The sequence below is a fragment of the Drosophila mojavensis genome, unplaced genomic scaffold, assembly GCF_018153725.1.
Source record: "Drosophila mojavensis isolate 15081-1352.22 unplaced genomic scaffold, ASM1815372v1 contig_36, whole genome shotgun sequence".
NCBI classification, from domain to species: domain Eukaryota; kingdom Metazoa; phylum Arthropoda; class Insecta; order Diptera; family Drosophilidae; genus Drosophila; species Drosophila mojavensis.
Window position 1 is genome coordinate 12556126 of NW_025318858.1, and position 21689 is coordinate 12577814.

Genomic DNA, 21689 nt, shown 5'->3' on the forward strand with positions numbered 1-21689 from the left:
GACTCTACACTTGAAAGTTAGCATGGGGACAACTGAAAACAGAAAATATATTATATTGAAGATGATCTATGATATTGATATATGTATATCATATATATCATACTGAAGAATTATTAATTGCTTTATCCTTAACAGTTTTACAGCTACATAAATCATGCCAAACAATTGGTTGATTACATATTCATCTATACTATGAATACATACTATAATATCTTTGTTTCCTAAAACCGTCATTGTTAAGATCTGTTGTAAAATAGTATAGACAAAATGTGAATCCACTCGTGTTTGATTGTAAAATAGTAAAAATATCTTAAGGTCTGACAATATTGGCCCGCATCGAAGCGGCCAGTAGTAGTACGTAATCTCTATCTGTCTATCTATACTAAATACACTTTAGCTCAAACCCCAACAAATTCAGCTGCTCTAAAATAGTTCGTTGACTTCAAACATTTACTTTCTCGTTTTACATGATATATGTATGTGATTAAACAATAATATGGAAACATATAGTTTTTTTGGTTGTCATTCTCTATAGTTTTATGCTAATTTAACGTCTTACTTAATTCGTGTGACTAATGTGTTAAAATGTTAATGGGCCGGCATCAGCGTTCAGCCCATATAATTAGATCAGATTTCTAGATTTAGTTAATGATTTTGTTTTTTCGTGTTTATTTTTATGACTTCGCACGCCCTTAACTCAGATAAATGTCTTCATTATGTCAAACATATATTTGTTGTATTTTTGCGCTTATATTTTACTACAGTTAATTATATATATATACGTTTATGATTGGTTATGTGATTTTAATTGCTTGTAAATTGCATGTTGAGCATTCAATAAAATTTTGATTGTTGTCGTAATTGAGAGAGAGAGAGAGAGCAAGCAAGAGAGACTTGGAAGAAGAGAGAGAGAGAGGGAGGGAGAAGGTATACACTGTAAGCCTTTGTACTTGAGGCTGAACTTGAACTTGGGCGTGCATAAAAACTGATAGATTTATAAGCCATAGTATTACCTGTCTATGGAGCAAGTGTATGGAAAACATTTATTTTGTTAATGAGAAATTCGATGACGGTGGAAACGGCGACGTTGACGATGATGTTGATAAAAGTGTTACAAGGTTTCGGGGTTCGTCTGGCACAAACATACATACAAACATGTATATGGGTCTGTATGCATATGTATAGTGTGCTATACATACATACACATCATGATTTTTGTATGTAACTTCATTTATTTAATCTTTGTTTTGGTTGCTAACTCATCAAAGTTTTTGTTTTTAATTTTTTTTTTGCGACGCAGCCAAATTAATTCAAGAAGAAAAAAAAAACAAAGTATATATGTATATATATGTATGTATATGTGTATGTATATGCAAAAATACATGTATGTATGTATGTAAAACCAGTAGCGCCCGTTTCCCGAGTCCAGCTCATTTTGTGCCAATTCATGATTAGCTGCCGAAATTTTCGTTTAAAGCTCGTTTATGTGTGGAGCTTTCTCACATTTGTGTTTCAGATTTGCGTCGTTTTTTTTTTTTTTTTTTTTTCTTATTTTCTTATTGAAATTTTTAATTTTGGCAAAGGAATCTCAGAGCTTGTTCATATTTCATATCCATATTCATAACTCCAATATATTTCGTAACAAATTACAGTTCACACACGTGGCAGTGTATAACCTTAGTTCAATTAATTAAGAATTTAAAATAAATGTCATTCAGTGAAATTGAATAATATTCCAATTGTTTAACACTTGAATTAAAAATAAAATGATTGTGTCCTTAATAATTTGAGTTGTCAGATTAATTGTTAATAATAATCGTTGATTTTAAAATTATTTTATTTTAAATTATTAGTTTATTTTAAATTATAGTTTTAGTAGTAAAAGTAATTTAGCCAAATCTGTTCAGATAAATCACAAGTAAAGTGCATGTTTGTATATTATTCGAAAAAAAATTATAAATATCATGTTAAATGAAATTATTCTAGATAACAAAATTTATTTCGTGCAAATAATAATTTTCTTTAAAAAAATTCAGATCTATTTTCTTAGTTGTCAAAATACTTATACCATGCCCTGAAAATAATAATTAAAACTTACTGCGAGATCCCCATTTGGTATTTAAAATGCCAAAATTTAGTATTACACCATATTCTAATTAAACCCATCAATACGTAAATTTAATTTTGTCAACAAACTTATCGACTAGAGTATTTATATTTTGTTGTATCTATTTATTTTAATTCTTCATTCCCTTCGCATTGTAATCCGCTCTTCAAGGTACAGCTACTCTGCAGTCTTCTTCTTCTTTTGTTCATTACATTACCTGGAACTGAAGCAGATTTCTGAAATATACTTTTGTATTTTTGAGTTACTGCTTAAAGATCATTAATCTCTCATTTGCTGACTGCACTTATTTTATGAGGTTTTCTTTTAAGTTCACAAATGAGCTTAAATTAAGTGATCATTAATCATCTGTTGCACAAAACTTTCAGTTTTTATAAAAGATGATTGGCCAAACTTTTTAATGGTTTCATCTAAATTTGTTGATGTTCATATAAAGATATACAATATTACGAAACACGTATGTCATATATGTTTATATAGGTTACTCTTTGAATTATTTCCAAATATTTATTAAATTGCTAATCCAATAAGTCAAAATTCTTTGCACGAGCCACTTATAAATGGCAAATCAACCTCAAATTACAAATGCAAAAACCACGTTCGGAACTGTTGACAGAAATCGCTGACTCATCAGAGTCGAATGGCTCATGACGCCGGCGATGAGATCTGCCCGGTCAGAGTCCGATCTGATGAGGTAAAAAAAAAAAAAAAAAACCAAGTCAAAAAAAAAAAAAAAATAAATAAATAAATAAAAAATAAAAAAATATTAAATATATACAAAACATTATAAATAGAGAGGAATTCATCGAACAAGCTTCAAATGAAAATTTGGCGTATTTTGTGAAATACCAATGCAATTTGTCGTTGCTAATATTATTCATTGTTGTTGTTGTGGTTTGTTTATTTTTTTTCTCTGATTACCCAATTATACAATGTTTCTAGAAGAATGGAAAAAAACAAGTCTATGATCACACAGGGTTAGCTGATAATAAAATACCCTTTGACATAATAATATTACCAAGATTCATTCAACAATATCTTTTAAATGGATTTTCCTTTGTTTTTACATAGTTACATTAAAAATATTATTTTTTATTACAATTCCAATCTATATCAACTAGTAAAATTTAATATTAATATTTGACCTTTTTTTTTTCAATTCATTATTGCCGTTTATTTTATTTTCTTCAAATTTTTACATGCAGTACATGCGCATGATATTTTTATGAAAATAGTTTTTTTTTTCCATAATAAGCTCGCAAACGGGTTACTGGAGCTCTCCGTATGGTTTTAATAAACAAAATAAAATAAATAAATAAAATTTAAAAAAAATTAAAAAGTTTTTCTTTACAACTATTCAGACCAACAGGGCATTCCATAGTCAACCATACCCCCGATATAAAATTCAGTTGTTTCTTAAGCCCGTATCTGGGCTCAGGTTCTTTCGCACCGGCATGACAAAGCAGTTATTATGAGATATCTCTTTATGTGAGTCTGTGTAAACATGCCAGCTGAGTTAAATCAATTAAAATACAATTGCATGGACATGATACGTTCGACATTTATATTGAAGGTTACAAGAGCACGTGAAATCGGGCTGACTAATTAGCCCCATGAAATAGTTTAAGATAAAAGCTGTTGTCCCTGTAACTGTTATACTTACATATATTTAGCATAAAATATATTTTAGATCAGCCATTACGCATAGTCAGGCTGAGACGGGGAGTTACAGCAACATCAAACCGGAACAGTTTTAGTCATCATATTACTATTTCTATACATATCACTTAAAGTTCAACTTGGACTTGTCAAAGAACGACATAGAAAAAAAAATCACCGACTGACAACAATGTCAGATTTGTTTTTCTAATTACCCGACATGAGGAAATCCAGAATCGATATAGAAAATCGAACGTCAGTCGATCGATAATTGCAATTGACGTCGATTCACAGTTGGATTAGCAACACGTGTGAACAATGAAAAGGTTAACATTGATATTTTACCATATACCTCTCTCTCTCTTTCTTTCTCTCTCCCACTCTCTCACTCTCGTACTTTATCATTATATACATATATATGGAATGCATGATTGTAACAACAAATTAGCTGTTATTAACTACCTATGTTTATTGCATTGCACAAAGTTCGAACTCTTATAGGTATTACATCAAAATTCCCTATATCATATCATCATAACCACCATCATTATCGTTATTGTCAACTCATCGTTGACTTGCTTCAATCATAAATCAAACAGACAATTGGCAAACAAGTTCTCTCGAATGCAAATCATAAAGATCTTCACGCAAATCGCATTGCTGATTCAGCTAAAAGTTTAGAATATAGAAAATGATAAATGTACCAGGAGATTGCTGAGGAATTCTGAAAGTTGCGTGAATTAGAATTATTTATTATATATATTATTATATAGAATTCTTATTTGTTGAAATAGTTTTTTCTTGGGACAGAATTATTAGGCAGACAATATATGCAAGGTTTTACAAAGTTTTACAGAAATTGTTAATAATTAAAAACATAATTAAACATTAAACATTAATTGCATAAGTGTTATACATAATATTTATTAAATGTACCTTGATTTAGTAAATTGATGTTCAAGTAAATAAATTAAATTTATTTATAGTATTTAAATTTAAAATATATATATATTTTGTTTAGAATTTTCTTCAAAATGTTCATTTAATTTTTGCATAGTAAATCATGTGTAAAATATGTTTAGTTTAAATCTAAAATTCGTTATCTACCGTTATTATTAATATTATTTGATTTCTATAGTTTCTTTAGAATACTCAATTATCTAATCTAATTGATTTCTTTTATACTTAACAAAAGCTTAAATTTAATCAAAAATAAAAAAATGTATATTTAAAATTATTTGTGTTTAATTTATTAAATAATCACAAAGTTGTTGCATTTTTTGTGTAGCAATAAATATTCTGCGCAATTCTATTTATATATCATCAATATTCTCATTATATATTATAAAAGCAGTTGAGTAAACCAATTTTTTGATACTAGAACAGCTTTTAACAAAACCCGCTTCAAGACAACAATTTCGCAGCTTTAAAGCAAATACATAAAAATTAAGGGAGACCCGTAAAAACATCTTGAAATTAGAATGACTGAGTGTATATATAAAACTTTTGCTAAAGACTTTGTTATATTTTGTTGTTATTACTAAAAAAAAAATGCTTTAAAAATAAACAACAACAAACTAAGCCAAAAAAAAAAAAAAAAAAATCTGGCACAAAATCCAAAATACTCTTGTATAACTAACAGACCAAGTTTTAAAAACCTGACTTATTTAATGTCCAAAACCAGATTCAAGCAGCAAAGCCAAAGAAAGCCAATTGGCTGTAATTACGATGGATTTTATGTGGACATACTTTGCTGAAGTTAGATTTGACTTCTGTTATGAATGCCTGAAATAAATATAAGAGTCTGCCATAAAAATGATATAATAGATATATATAACATTATCAAATAATCTTAAACATTTCTGGTTAACCCAATTTGCTGTTGCTTTTTGGAAATAATGACAAGTTTTTGTACAAATATTCTGTATATAGAAAGTAACCTTAAATGATATATAAAATTACATAATATATGTACATATATATATCACTATTTTCTTTTTGCTGTTCTTCAACATTTTATTTGTATTTATTTTATTTTTTTTTGTCAGCTGTGTCCCAATTTAAATTGCACTTGTCTGTTTAACACTTTCAAATGAACAATTGAACTTTTGTCTATTTTCGTGCCCGAATTAAATGGAATTTTTTTTTTTTTTTTCGTATTTTACTTGGGCCGCTAAACCGAACTAAACCTGGGCAACTATTGCTTATTGATGGCAAAGTCTCATTGGCCATCCATAAAACATGAGCCGAAAGCTCAAAAAGTGAATTGCGACACACAATTTCGGAGTTCCAGAAGCCATTGTTTCTGGGCCGTAGCTGGCAAATTGTAATGGATATATAGTATATATATATATATATATATATATATATGGATATATGATATATATCAGCTAGTATGTTTGATGTTCATCGAATTGCTAATAACCGATGACCCCAAACTGAACCCGCTCGATGATGCATTCTCGCATACTACACGGCTCTACTCGACTCAGCTCGCATGTAATTTGCAATTAATCAAAGTGAAAACCTTAACTATGATGACCAAGTGCGAATTAGCCAGCAAGTGCGCTAATTACAGAATTGACGTGCGGATCTATTGCGATCTGGCCTCACCAACTGGCCAATCCATTGGCCAATTAGCGCCAGTTCCTATCAATAACAGATTGCATTTTGAAGTTTGCCTAACGCTAATGACTGCGTCTAGGGTAAGAGTTGTTAAATTGTAAACAACTCTAGGAAATTACGCCAATTATATTGAGCCCATTATATAAAAAAAAAAGTTTTTCAAAATTTTACGATATCTCGCGATTCAAATACGGAAATCAATAAATTTCCATTATACAAAATAAATCAAATTGATTTTTTTTTAAGTATGTAAACATGACTATTAATATATTAATTATACACAAATACAAGTTATTAAAATTGCAGTTAACATATAATCAAAGCGCAATTGTACTTGAATATATGAGAATTACATAGAGAGGCTATAATTATTTTGAGCGTGGGAAATTATTGAACAACGAACATTCGAGAGAGATATCAGATTGCCAATTGCAGGGTATTCATAAGCAGGGTATTCACCAGATCCAACATCTACAAAAAAAAAAAAAAAAAAAAAACCGTTTCCAAACATTTTGTTTTATTTATTTTTATACGTATATTGAAAGGTTTTTTTTTTGTGTGTGTTTGGTGTCTCTTTTCTGTCCGTATATTCTGTATCGTTGTTGTGTCAAAGTGTGAGTTCAGCGGCCTTTGGCAAGGTCATCTGGCTAGGCGTACAATGGGAATGAGTTGACATCTCTTTGGGTGCTTTTAACAAAAGTTAGCTTGTTGCCATTGTTGCCCCAATGAGTCAAAGATTAACGGCAAATGAATTGTTAATGCGGAAACTGATAAAGCATCCCCATGCGCAGACATACAAAAAAAAAAAAAAAAAAAAAAAACACAATATCAATAATATAAAATAGATACGAAATTTTGATAAAAGAAATTAGCAAAATGTCGCATATATGTAAATTAGAAAAAAAAAAAAATCATAATAATAATTAAAGTTTGGAAAATGCAACGTCAAGTTCAATGACATTATTTTGCATGCAAGCGAAAATTGCATTCGCCGACATTCAATAACTGTACTGTAATGCAATTTATATATAGATATTTTTGCTGACATTCAAAATGCATTTTTTATACTCTAATCGATTGACGGATTTTCAGAATGGGCGTTAGATATACTTGAACAACTGCCGGAAAGTTTTTAATTGCGAATTTAATTCAAGCAATTAGATCTGGCTGATTTCACTGTTTTTAGCAATTTAAATATGTTTATAAATATAAAAACAAGTGAATGAAATCATGATTTTATTGCACTTTAAGAGTAGATAAGGTTTGGGTATATAATTAACATTACCATTAACATTAACATTAAAATAAACATTTACATTATCATTTTCATAAATATCATTATCATTGTCGCTATCATTGTTTATTTTATTATCATTGTCATTAAAGCAGTAGCACTGTAGACCGTGCTCAGTTAGAGCAAGTGGAAGGCCTTCACCTTGAAGATTCAGGCGGGATAACACTTAGCTACGAGGTAGGAAACAGGCGAGAGAGCGAGAGTGAGAGAGATAGAGAGAGAGAGAGAGAAAGAAATGTTTCTTTTCAGTCGGTTAGCAGCAAAATCAGTGTGATACAGCGGTCAGGGTGACGACCTGGCTGACAGCGCATACAGTATTTTCACCTAAAACAAATTCAATGTCATTATCATTATCATTATCAGCTGAGCTTAACATTGACTAAACTACAGCGATCTATGCTGCATTCAGATGAGAAAGCTGCTCGGATCATCAATATCAGTTCTAATCTCAGAATTTATGTCCACTGCTATTGCTTCCCACGGCGTAAAATGGGAGCATACGATAGTGATAGTGTATTATATTCTATAATTTCTTATAGTTAAACATATATTGCATATATCATATTCTAATTACGCACATATCATAATATAATTATGATATATGTACATATATAAGAGAACGTCTTCAACATGAGATATGAGTTGCCTATGATGATGGTGATAATTCTCGTATACATAAGTCTTATTGTATATTTGATTTTGCTGAATACATTCTTATTATCAGCAAAGTTTAATATTTATTATTTGAGAGAATATTTGTATATTTCGTTTTCTTCAATTTGCTTCTTTTATTTTTTTCTTAATTTTATTTATTTGCTTGATATTTTTAATTATAATTAAATCTTATTCTATGTTATCTTCCATATTATAATTTACAATTGAATATTATCCTTGGTTTGTGACTTGTTGCACTTTATTATTTTGCATTATTATTATATATCTCCTATCTATTTAGCTTTATATTTGAGCTACTGATAGGTGATCCAGACTTGAATATTCTAAGATTATTATACAACATTTTATTATTCACATTCTTAGACTCTAATGTTCTCTATTCTGGTCAAATTAAATGAGAATTCCTCTAAGCGAGCTAAATGCGCATCTAAATTCTTGCTCAGTATTTCTGCCTATCTGCAGCAATATTTAATATTAGAAGTCAACAGTTTCCTGAAAAGTATGCAACAAATAAATACAATATATTAATATTTACTGAGAAACACATCCGAGACAAGATCAAGTTTCTATATATCTGAATATTTCTGATTCATTTAAATAAATTTTCTTCACTCTGCCTCAAAAACCCGAAATCTATATTTAATAACGTTTAAGAACTTGTTTTTCGTTTTAGTTTTGCATATTTCTCTGATAAAAGTTGTCCAAGTCATTTCCATATTTTTCTGTTACATTATCAGACGAATAGAATTGATTACAGAAAATTCCCACATTCAGTGTACTTTGTCAAGTTGTTATCGACTGTTATTAGGCATGAAGTATTGCGACAACAGGAAGCATCGCCTGATTTGTTTTCGATTTGTTTAGATTTTGCACAGTCAGTGTTCTATTAGCTAACTCTAAGATCTCTGGAAACCCTCAATCAAGCTTATATATAGATATGCCATGCCGTGCCTCCTTTCAAGCGCAAATAGCAATGCAAATATGCCACTTAAGTATTAGCCAAGAGTAGCAGTTCGCATGGGCGTGTTTATGATTGAAACCAAATTAATAACTTGACTATATTCGCGTGTTATTAGCGACATCAACCGTTCGAGAAATTTCTAAACGGCGAGGTAAACCATACGAAAAAAAAAGACTTGAACTCTTAACAAAAATCAAAATGACCAAAATAAGACATAAGAAATACGAAAAAGAAAAAAAAAATGTTGACGCTTGCATGCAAAATTGAAGGTGATTGGGTTTTTAGTGAATGCCCCAAGATAAAAAATAATAAAAATACAAAAATACAAAATATACAACAAAACCAAAAAGCGAATAACAACAAAAGCCACAACAAGAAAAAATATAAAACACGGTGTCTGCCGACTGTCGAGCGATGCTGTTGCTGTTGTTGTTGTTGTTATTGTTGTTGAGTTACAGGCGACACAAACTCGATTCAAAATGCGTATTTCGCTGATGGCGCAAAGTGCGCATTGAAAAATATCTTAAAGTTTTCCATAATAATGATGCTGATTGCTGATGGAGTTGCTACAGCAACAGCAACAGCAACAGCTGTTGTAGTGGTGTACCACGCGCCGTATGAGTAATGTGTGCCTTTGCGGTGCCAGCCAATGGTATTTCCCCAAAATGCGCGAAACGGCGCAAGTGGAACTGCAAAAACTGGTTTACAACAATTTCGGGCTTTAGATCAGCAGCGTAGCTAAAGCTAAAGAAGCCGCAGCTAAGGCAGTCGCCGTCGCCGTTGCCGTTGCCGTTGCCGTTGCCGTTGCCGCCTCCACCGTCGCCGCCGCCGTTGCCGCCTCAGCAGACCGGCTCACAACAAACACAGCAAGAGCAACAGCTGAGCGCGTGCTAAACGTGATCTGTCGCGTAACGTAAAGCGCCAATGCTAACGTAACGTAACACCAGCACCAGCACACACACAGAGACAGAGAGAGAGAGAGAGAGAGCGAGAGCAAGAGCACTCACAACCTAGAGCAAAGAGCGAGCGCGTGAGAGAACGAAACGCAACTACTATTTGTAGTTGGCGGACAGGTAAACGTTCGTACTAAAAAACTCGCACTGCAAAACGAAAAGGCAAAGCAAAAATCAAATCAAATACAAAATTCAAGACGAGAAAAAAGAAAAAAAATCAGAAACTTTTAGCCGTAACTTTACCTGGTGCGGCGATCGCACGTCCGGGTTTTCATTCATAAGCGAGCAACGCCAGCGAACGGACGCATACGCGCTTTGGCCAACAACCAGCTGGGACACCACATAGAAAGAATTAAGATATCAAATGCAAAACAAGTCTATAAATGTTATTTAAAGTTAGTATATATATACATATTAAGCAAGCAAACAAGCAATCAAGCAAGTGGTAATTGATCCCCAAGGAGCTAATGCAGCAAAAGCAATAAAGTTTTTAAGTGCCAAAAGCCGAAACAAGAATTAACAAGAATTTAAAAAGAAAAACAAAGCGAAAGAAAAACAACACAAACCAAGTGTTTGAAGTGTACCAAAAGTGTACGAGATCTATAAACAATTTATGCTATTTATATGCCTATGCAAACATTATGAAGGACTTTGGTAAAATGTTCTCGCGTCGCTATAGTGCCGTCTGTGTCAGCGACGAGGAGGCGGGCGTGAATGCGAATCTGCCCAATCAGGGGGCAACAAACGCAGCCGCAGCCGCCGCCGTCGTCGCCACAGTGCAGAAACCAATCCAAACTTCAGCTGCAGCTGCAGCTGCTGCCACATCCTTGCCAGAGATCGATTCTGTTGCAGCCGCAGCGGCGTTGGCGGCGCTACAGCGCGCCCAGCGCCGCAAGAGCCTCAAGGCAAATCGCTCCATGAAGCCCATGGACATATTGGGCAGCTTCTTCGATGAGCGGCAACCTGGCAAGCACAATGCACGCTCGCCCACACGTAAGTTCAGACAATAAACAAACAAAAAACACGCACACACACACACACCAATAACTTAATCCAATCGAAAAAGTGTTTAAATAATTATGAGATAAAGTGCAAAAGTATTTAACGTCTGAGAGCTTCTCGAAGATTCCAAAAAAAAAATTATAATATTCATCAATCATCAATCGATTACCAAAAATAGAAAAAAAATTTAAAAAAAAAAAAAAAAACGAAAAAATAAAACCGGCTGAACGCATCTTTTGTCGCTTCGCTTTGGTCTGCATTAATTATGAAAATTTTGCTGCCGCGTTTAAAAGCGCGTCACACAAAAACGCCATACGGAACAAATATCTCGATGCTGTTTAACATAGCACTTTATGTTTTGTTGGTGTAGTATTTTTTTTTTTTTTTATCTACTCGCTGTTGATTAAATAAGCAACTCTTTGACACTGACACAGTTTTCTATTCATCTTTTGGTTTCAAAAGTCTTTGGCCATAATTTCGTGGTAGTCCTCGTCGCCTCCAATAGATAGCATCGTAAAGCAAAACGCGCCCAAAACGCGTCTCGCACTTGGCCAGTGCACGCGATCTGGCCAGGCAACGTTTTGACCCTGAACTTGACCATATGCTTGCCATAAAAGCCTAGAAGCCGAGCCAAGCGGGCAATACAAGTTTGTGTTTGTTGCAGTTGCCGCGCGGCTAGCGAGCGTTTTAAAACGCGCGCGACTTTCAGCAATTGCATTCGAGGTAGTTGAGAAGTAACGGCTTCTATTCCCCACATTGTGACCTCTAGATAACATTTTTGTCGTCACCTTCATTGAGCCATATATATTTACCTATGTATGTATATAATATGTATATATCATTATATATGCTGAAAATACGCTGAAAAACTCGCGCGCGTTTCTTTCAAAAGTCAAGAACAACACGAATTCGCACATTTATCGTTGGCTTATTTACACAGTAGATTAAGCGAAAAGTGGAAGATATCTACGAAGACGTTGTCAAAAAATCAGCAGAAGCTCTTCTTGAGCATGTTATTATATATATACATATATATATTTACGTTGTAGTAGCTTCTCAAATAAAAATAAACAAATATTGTACATCAGAATACGTTGCAAAGAGTTAAAAATAAAAAAAAAATAAAACTAAAAAAACAAATAGAAACAAAAAACACTTAAACACAATTAGTTGATTATTTACTTCCTTATAAATGTTGGCAATAAAATTTTGAGTAATCGAATGAAAAAAAAAAAAAAATTAAATTTAAAAAAAAAAAAAAAAAATATTAACAAATATAACTTATAATAAACCTATAAAATATTAAATGTTTTCGCATATGTGAATTGTGAGTGCAAAGAAAATGAAATGTTAGATCGAGCTAAATGGAAAATAAATAAATGTGGAATATCAATATTTGGAGAACTATAATAGAAGTGATAGAAATTTTTTTATATATATTTGTAGTACATGAAAAGCAGTGATCTATTAGATTCTGTTTTGCTTAAAAAAAATATTATGAAATAGTGAATTTAAATTTGAAAAAAGTGATTGAATATTTTATTTAAAGATTTTAGTTGAAAAAAAAAAAAAAATTAAAAAAAAAAATATTTTGTAGTGTAAAAAATTCGATTTTCTATATTTTTGTTTAAGCTGCAAATTGTCTTAAAAACATACATACCTATATATAAATTTAAAAATATTTATTAGATTTTTTATTAGGAGACACATTAATTTACTGTGTGAATGTTTTTTGACATAATTATTTTGAGAGAAAATCTCATTACTATAAATAAAATTTTAAACTTTTATAAATCTTACAACAAATCTTTCAGTAATAATTCAAAAATATTTGTACACACAATCTTATTTAAACACAATAAATTATATATACAAATTAAATCTTTTAGTAATTCAATGTTTATTTTTATGCACAGTCTTGTTGCCATAAATAAATCAAATTGAAATTAAAATATTTTTAAGTATTACAAACAAAATGTTGAGAAATTGAATTACAAGTGAAAAAGTTGAAGTGCTTAAAGTGTTTGTTCAAGAATGGTTGGCAATAATTTATCTGTCTAATATGCAGATATATTGAGCAATCTACAGTTACCATCATATTAATATGTTGCAGTGAATGCCAAAATATGACGAATACAGTGCTATCTTGATTAGTCATGCAGGTGATAAATAAACATTTGTTGGCTTGTTTGGGCGTCTAATTAAACGGTCTGAACTCTGGCAGTTGTAAAGGTAACTAGAAATCAAGTTGTTAATAGAGCTCCGAACAGGTGAAAGTCTCAACGTGAGCTGTTTAAGCATATTGATAGTTCTAATTAGAGCCACGCGCAAAATAAAACAAAACAAAAATAAAAATACAAAATAATCAAAAATCGCCAAAATACAAACAGAGACGAAAGGCGGGCTTATTGATAAATAAGTGATTTGTTTATGATTGTATCATAAATCAAAACAATGTATAGTTCATTTCGCATTCAAAGCGAGTTCTCAAACTATTCAAATAAGAATCAAATATTGTTTGAAAGGAATAGATGATAGAATATGAATATGTATATTACACATATACACACACTCACACACATACACACACATTTGAGAACATTTCAAAATTTTGTGTTTTCAAACTTAATTCAAATAGGAATACTATAAGAACGATCTGTACATGCGCTTATTGGCATTCATTAAAAGTGCCCAAACCAGGCAGCAAAATTAAAGAGCATTGTCAGAGGAATTAGCAAATCGATTGTTTCACAGTTATTCATTAGGTGTCAAACCCCCTCTCTGGCCCGAACAAGTTTCGCGCGTTGGTCGGTATAAACTGCTCCCAAATGTGGCCGGTCAAATACACACATACACATACATACACAGCAACATACCTATATAGCGACATGTGTTTAAGAAAAACATCGACACTGAAAGAAGCAAAAATAAAAAATAATAAAAATAAATAAATAAATAATTACAATAAAAGTGCCTGCTCATGGTCAAACAGGATTGTTAGCGTTTATGTATTTTTATTCAGATTTATTGTTTGTTGTTGTTTTGCATGTCTGCTTATTTCCAAATTGAGTTTTTTTTTTTTTTTGTGCAAAAAATTATTTATGCAAAAAAGCGGTTCACTGTTGCTGATAATAAATAAATAGAAGCCACAACCCACTGGCATTCCATATATTTTACTAAAAACAAAATCGAAAGAAAAAAATTCGCATCAAGCTGAACACGCGTTGCTGATGCGTTGATTTCGAGTTTGGCAGGAGATCGTTGCTTCTTCTTCTTCATTTTTGGCTATTTGTAAGCCCGCATTAGAGTGTCAAAACTAGTTTAAAGCATCTGCTTATAATTCGCCGTATTCCATTTAGCTCATCCAACATTTTGAATGAATCAAATCCGACAATATCTTTGCATAACTCTCCATGCCAATATGCGTTTCAAAGCCGCGATTGCGACTAACAAAAGTTTTTTTTTTATCGTTCAAGAATTTTAGAGCCTAAATTAGTTTTTATCTAAGAAGTAGTCTGTGTAGCTAAATTTATGCCTAATAAAATACGAAATGAATAGAACTAAATTGGTTCCTTAAGGCTTGAAGAATACTAAGCAAAAAATAAAATAAACTAAATCAGTTGAAAAATTAAAAGCGTTTATACATTTAAATGAATAAAAAATTTGTAGACTGCTCAATTAATGTTTAATAATGAAAAATAATAATTATCTCAATGAAATCTAAGAAATATAGAAATATATACAAACTAAAAATATTTATTTATATAAATAATGTGGACATTAAAAAAATATTTTAAAGTGCGAAAAAAAAAATGTTTAATGCAAATTTAACAGACATTTTCTAAATACACACAAGATATAAATTAAAAAAAAAAAAGAAAATTAAATAATTATATACATAGTTTTCATTTGAAGACCTGATTCAGTTTCAAGTTAGTTTTCCATTTGAGTCACTTTTGCGCTGAAACTGAAATGAAGACATTCATGAAATATGCTGCTCATGTTCCCAATCATCATCAATATTTATAAATATTTTGTAATGTAATTCTGTTGAATTGTCAGCCAGCTGTTATTGTTGTTGTTGCCATAATGTCTGATGCCTTTCGGCTGCCATGCCATAGACATCATGCACACCAGTGGACTTAAATAGTTTTGAATGCAGCTCTTGCAACAGAGGGCAGCCCAAGTAGGCGTCAGCTCCTACCTCTCTTTTGATTAATGCATTTTGCACAAAAAAAAAAAAAAAAAAAGATTCAATGAGAAAAAATAACATAAAAAAAAGCAAATAAAACTCATTAAAAATGTTTGCTTGCAGTTATGTTGTTGGCAACATGTTGCTGCAACAGGCGAAATGTTGCAATCGGCTTACAGTACGTGCAGCATGTGTAATTGCTTGGCCCGCCTTTTGGGTGCCCTCAGTCCGGCTGCGATCATCGCGTAATCAATTTTCGCGTCAGATTTGTGTACACTTGTCCACATTCCAAATGCTCTAAAGAAGCTGTTCGCATATTTTTCGTATTAATATTACGATCTATTCCCGAGTAATTCCCCCTTCTCTGTTGCCGGCTCAAAACACTCGAAACTTGCCAATTCATCGATATTAAGCAAAAGTCGCTTAGCACTTTGATCGTGATTCATGATGTTCTGTGTGTAAAGCAGCTAAATGGAATCTTTTGTTGGGTGTCATAAACAGATAATTGGGTTAACTTAACAATAAATAGAAATGCAAATGCAAATGCAAATGCAAAGCAAATGTCAACTTAGGCACTTTCTATGGGATATTCCCAATTGATTAGCTTATTGGCTGATCTGTCTGCGATATGATAGCATAGATAACATAGAGTTAAAGTTTGCCCCGACTGAAACTTCAATTTGGTCAGTCACCTCTTCAAACAAGTGACGTCATGTTGTTTCAGATCAGATCAGGTTTCCGAATGCTGGCAACGCAATTGTTCTCCATAAGACACAACTATAAATCAATGCCAATATTCAGCTAACGATTAGTTTAACAAGAATTAACCTGCCCTACAGGCTATGTGATCGATCGACAGATACAACGCAATCTTAATTGAAAATCACATCAGAAGGTGAATCGAAATGAAAAAAGTAAACAACAAACATTTTATAGAGTTTTCTTACAGTGTGTTGCCTACCACGCCCCCTATTTCTGTTCCCCAATAAAAATGATGTAACATAGGTAGCTGTTGAAGAATTAGTTTGTTTATTTCACCTCCTTTTCTGACTCGGTTTCGTTTCTCTGCGTTGACAGGCGAAATTTATTGATAAGCAAACAAAAGACTTAAGACACGAACGTGGTAGCACTTCGAAAATGTGTTTGTTTTTCGTTTGTTTTCGCGAGCACACGTTGTTGTCCGGCTGTTGTTGTTGTTGTTGTTGCTGTTGCTGTTGAACGCGTGCGTTGCGTGCTCCAACTGCTAATCAATAGCTCATTCCCACGAATTCTTTGCCAAATCTTTGTGGGTGGCAAGCGCACCTGCCGAACGTGCCGCACATCCAAAAAATTATAAATAAATTTTGTTTTCAGTAACAAACAAAGTAACCAAACAAAAAACAAACAACGTATCAACAACATAATTTGAATATGCAGTGCTAGGGTTTGTTTTTTTTTTTTTTTTTTGCATCTAATTCGGTTTTTTTATTTTTGGCAACTTTCAATTTGAGCACAGCAGAAGCAAAGCAAATCAAGATTTCGGTTTTTCTATATAGCCAAGCGTTCTTTGTTCATAGCTTTGTCGTTTGCACCTAACCACAAAGCTCATGTACTGCCAGTGCATACAAAACGATTGATTAAACCCCAATTGAAAATGATGAAGCGTTTGAAGTGGCGTCAAGACAACAAGCCGAACCAGCAAATATGCTCACTTTTCTGCTGCATAAATGTGACATTTATTTCACTGAGATGTTTGATTGAATTAACAGTTATTTAGCTTAGCTAAACAGATTTTTTTGAATATTTAAGTTTTCACATAAAATTCCTTGAATTTAACTAATATGTTATTCAGCTTCTTTACAAATTTTACAAGTATTTTTTCTTAAATTCTAGTAATATTTATTCTTATTCACTTTTATTTTCGATTCAAATCATTTTCTTTAAAAATATTAAATATTTAATGTTTTATAATAATTGTCTCCTACACTACTGAAAATCGAATTAGATGCGACAAACTGTATGCCAATTAGGTTATACCCTATGTGAGCGCATCAAAAGCAATTAATAATGTGCCGAACTTGAAATGAAAGTAGCCGAGGGTACATCGGACCCATGACAATTCAGCGCCATTTAGTTTGGCTTTGACTTTGCAGCGAACACATCAAATCTAATTACAAAAGAATATATTTATGTATATATTCGTATACATTGTGTATATAGTTAGAGAACAGTTAATACATATCGATTATACAGTCTCGTTATGACCGTGGTGCGTCGTCGGTTGCGACGTCAGTCGCTCAAGGACTTTCTGGGCGCACTCTATTCGCATCGTCGCTTCTCGCTGGAGAAGCTGCGTCACTTTCAGCAATTACAAAATCGCCGGCAATTGATGTGTAAGCTAATCAGAGACTGTCTAATAACTGTAATTAACAAGCAATATGACATAAACTAGCGGTTAGAGTGGTTAGGAATGTGATAGTTGTATACCTACCTACAGAGGTACTATATAGTACATACATCTCGATGCATCTACTGCATCTCGATACAAAAGGTTTATTTTTTTTGTATTTTAATGGCTCTTTTATGATCATTAAAAAGGGCTGCAAGGCTAAAGAATACCAATTGGCTGAAAGGGAAAATTCCCTTTCAAACTGGTTGAGTACGGCACAACAGGATCTAAACGGACAGCCGAAGGCACTGGCAAAGAGAACAAGTTCAATATAAATACCCACAGCTCAAGCCACAAAAGATCAGAAAGCAAGGTCACGACGAATTCGATATGCTCTAAGAGGCTAAATCCTAAAGCCTAAGATCAATATCAAGATCGCTTTTAATGTGATTCATTAAAATTGGAATCATATGCGAACTTTTTGTGCACCATATGTATGTATGAACCGGTACGATCTAGTCCATCGATCAGTTGGTGGGAAATATATATATATATATCTATACTATATATATATATATTTATATATATGTATCTGAATTGATTTGCTGACTGCTCAAAGTTGCGCTGACTTAATAAGTGTTATTTAATACTGAAGATCAGCTAATCGGCTTGATCTTTTTAATTGTTATACAAATTATATAGCCAAGTGTGAGTTGAGTTGAATCTGCATCAAGTTTTTTTAAAAAGCAAAACAAAATGGAATTCTTATTAGACGATTACGTAACGTGAGAGTACGAGTGCAGCTTGATCGATTAAGAACTTGTGTAATTTCTTATTGGAATGATCTCGATCTGTTCGCTTACAAATTTATGAGATACATATAGAGTGCATAACACTGTCAGGAATGGTAAGTAGATCAGGCATTCAATGAGTTCTTAGTATTACACTTTATACTAGGGTTAACTATAGTTAGATGAAAGTAATACATAAGAATTTGTGAAGTTTTTATGAATTTATTTAGAAAAAATATCAATATTAGAATATCTCTATATATTGTTCGCTTATAAAGATAAGTTTACAATATCTGACTTTTGATCAGATATTACTTTCTATAGGAAATACTTGCATACGAATAATGCAAACTAGTTTTTTATTAAATATTTTTATGACCTTTCAAGAACATCAGCGCATATAAATAGTTCTTAGAGGTTCTGGAATATTCTCTTCACAGAACTATATAATACACTAATAAAATCGCGTATCTATATATAGAGCTTTTTAAGATATCCTATAGCTATACTTGAGTACGTCATTTGTCATATGCCCCTTGATATAGCATTGACTTTGCATTTTAATAGTAAACCCATTAAGAGCCAAACAAGTCATGGCTATATGGGGCTGGCTCCGGCTCCGGCCCCGGCGCTGCCGCTGTCGCTGGCGCTGGCTTTGTCTCTGACAGTCACCAATCGACTCTATTCCTTGGCAGATGCAAGCTGAGCGGCTCTACATATGTATAAATATATATGTACATTTGCTTATACATATGTATGTATATATAGATCTATAGAAAAGCAAAAGTTTATGTATATTCAGAATTCTGCTGTTTAACGCATAGTCGTATATTTGAATGCTGATGGCTGATATCTGATAGCTGATGGCTGATAATTGAAAACCCGTTCTCTGGCTGGCCATCTCTCTTAATCTGTTTAGCAGCAGAAGCGGCAGCAGAAGCAGTTCATGCACGTGTCTTTGCCACGCATCGATCGCTGAAATTCCTATGCGATTTGCAACAACGTTGACAAAGCCGCTTGGAGAGCTCTGGATGTAAAAAACGAGTTGCCAACAATCAGTGGTCGTTGGCCAGGGTAAAAAAACAAAAAACAAAAAAAAAAACAAAAAACAGAATGTGTTGTGTGTTAGCAGTTCAACTTTTGTTCTTGTTACTGCCTTAATGAAGAGATTTATATGCATATAAATTTATGTATATAAATAAGGGCGTGGCGAGCGCGCTTAGCGAACTGATTGAAGACTCACACTCAGCTTACACTGAGTACTTGTCAGAGTCTCACGAGTAACTCGGCTGACTTGAACGATAACTCAAGTGCTAAGGCGCCTAGCTATATATGTATATATGCATATATAGCTGTCGGCATACTGTCGCGATACTGTCTTGTTCAGACATAATGCCTGCCATTGCGATTAACATAATTTACATCAGACTGGCAATGGAGCTCAGACAATATGGAATACCTAAGACCGGGTAACACTTCAGGGTCAATTGTATGACTCGTATAATCTCTGTTAAATAAATTACTCACTTAAGCGCTCAGCTTCAGCTTCGTTTTCATTTAATAATTTCTCTTATTTCTATGATCCTCTTCACTGTCATCGTCTATCTAATCAGATCTGCTGGCACTATTCCAATTAGCATTGTAATTGCCCCACGTCTTGCCCGACTCACGTGGCAAACCGATTGGAGGGCTCCTTAAGCCGCTTATGATAGATATTTTCAGCATTTTCATAATAGGCCCCGGCGAATATTCAAATTCCTGTACCGATCATTTTTTTGCTTTTGATATGCAAATTTCATTCAAAATTGTGTTCATAATTCATATTATTTTTTTCTCTCCTCTCTCTCTCTTTCTCGCTCTCTCTCTCTCAATTCCCTATTTTCATTTTTACGTGTCGCACACGCTGCCTATTTATGCATAATTAATCGTGTCTTAATTAACTTAATGAGGGCATTTATATGTACTCGACGCAACTTATCAACTTATTTTAATATACTATACATATTCATATACATATACATATACATACATACATATATATATATACTATTTTGCCAATCTATAATGTTTGTTTCTTTGTTTCGTTTTTTGTTTTTTTGCAGGCGCTTTTTTGTTGCTGGCCATTGGATTTTTGGCCATAACAGCAGCGGTGCTGGTTAAAGTATTTCAACCCTACGATTTGATATTCAAATGGGTAAGTCCAATAAACAGAAACTAAAGCTTTTTTTTTTTTTTTTTGTGTTGCTTAACTGCCTCAGCCTTAGCCTTTGCCAAATGGTCGTCAATCGACGATCATAATGCGCTATTAACGATTCTCTTGCCTTCGACACACAGACACGTACCACAGATATACGAATACATAGTTGCTCGAGTGCATTCCGTTTTTGGGGCTTGCAATTGGGCGCCCGCCATTGAAAGCACCATATTCATCTGTATTGATATATCTAAATATTTATATGCATATGTATTTCTAATTTGATCTCGCAGAAATTGGTAATGGCTGAAAATGGTGAAATCTTCAATCTTTGGGCCAAACCACCAGTCGATCTGTATATCAAAATATATTTATTCAACATCACCAATGCGGAGGCCTTCCTAGCGGGTCGCGAAAAGCTGCAGGTGGAGGAAGTGGGTCCCTATGTGTACAAGTGAGTTGGAAGACGAACCCATTTAACCAATTGGAAACTAATTTTTGTAAATTCTCTTTTTCAATTGTAGAGAACTCATGACACATGAGAATATCACATTCAATGATAACAATACCATGTCGACAACGCCTAGCCATCCGCTGGTCTGGCAAGAGCATCTGTCCGAAGGTCACCGGGAGGACGACGAAGTCGTCATGCTGAACATAGCTATGCTGGTGAGTAATATTACTATATAACTGAGTATATAACTCATTAGGAAATGATAATTCTATAACCAAACACAAGAGTATTATGGAGAATACATTTCTTTAAGAATCTTCTCGAAACTAAAAAAAATTATTATAATACTTTGTATACCAGATGTTTTTCACTTACTTTTTTAATAATTCCTTGATT

At 32.9% G+C, this 21689-nt stretch overlaps 1 protein-coding gene across 3 annotated transcripts in view; it reads left to right on the plus strand.

The window, feature by feature from the left end:
- The window catches only part of LOC6576619 (scavenger receptor class B member 1), a 30640-nt gene that overhangs the window by 2499 nt on the left and 6452 nt on the right, over positions 1-21689 (plus strand). Inside the window, exons 1-4 of one of the 3 annotated variants that reach the window (XM_002002572.4) lie at positions 10563-11285; positions 20748-20839; positions 21133-21293; positions 21364-21508. In XM_002002572.4, coding sequence (XP_002002608.1) covers positions 10934-11285; positions 20748-20839; positions 21133-21293; positions 21364-21508 — 750 coding nt within the window. In that variant the 5' untranslated portion in view covers positions 10563-10933. Of the gene's footprint in view, positions 1-10562; positions 11286-17710; positions 17859-20747; positions 20840-21132; positions 21294-21363; positions 21509-21689 lie in introns of those variants that run through there. The other 2 variants (XM_032729343.2, XM_015165277.3) reach the window with 2 other exon arrangements.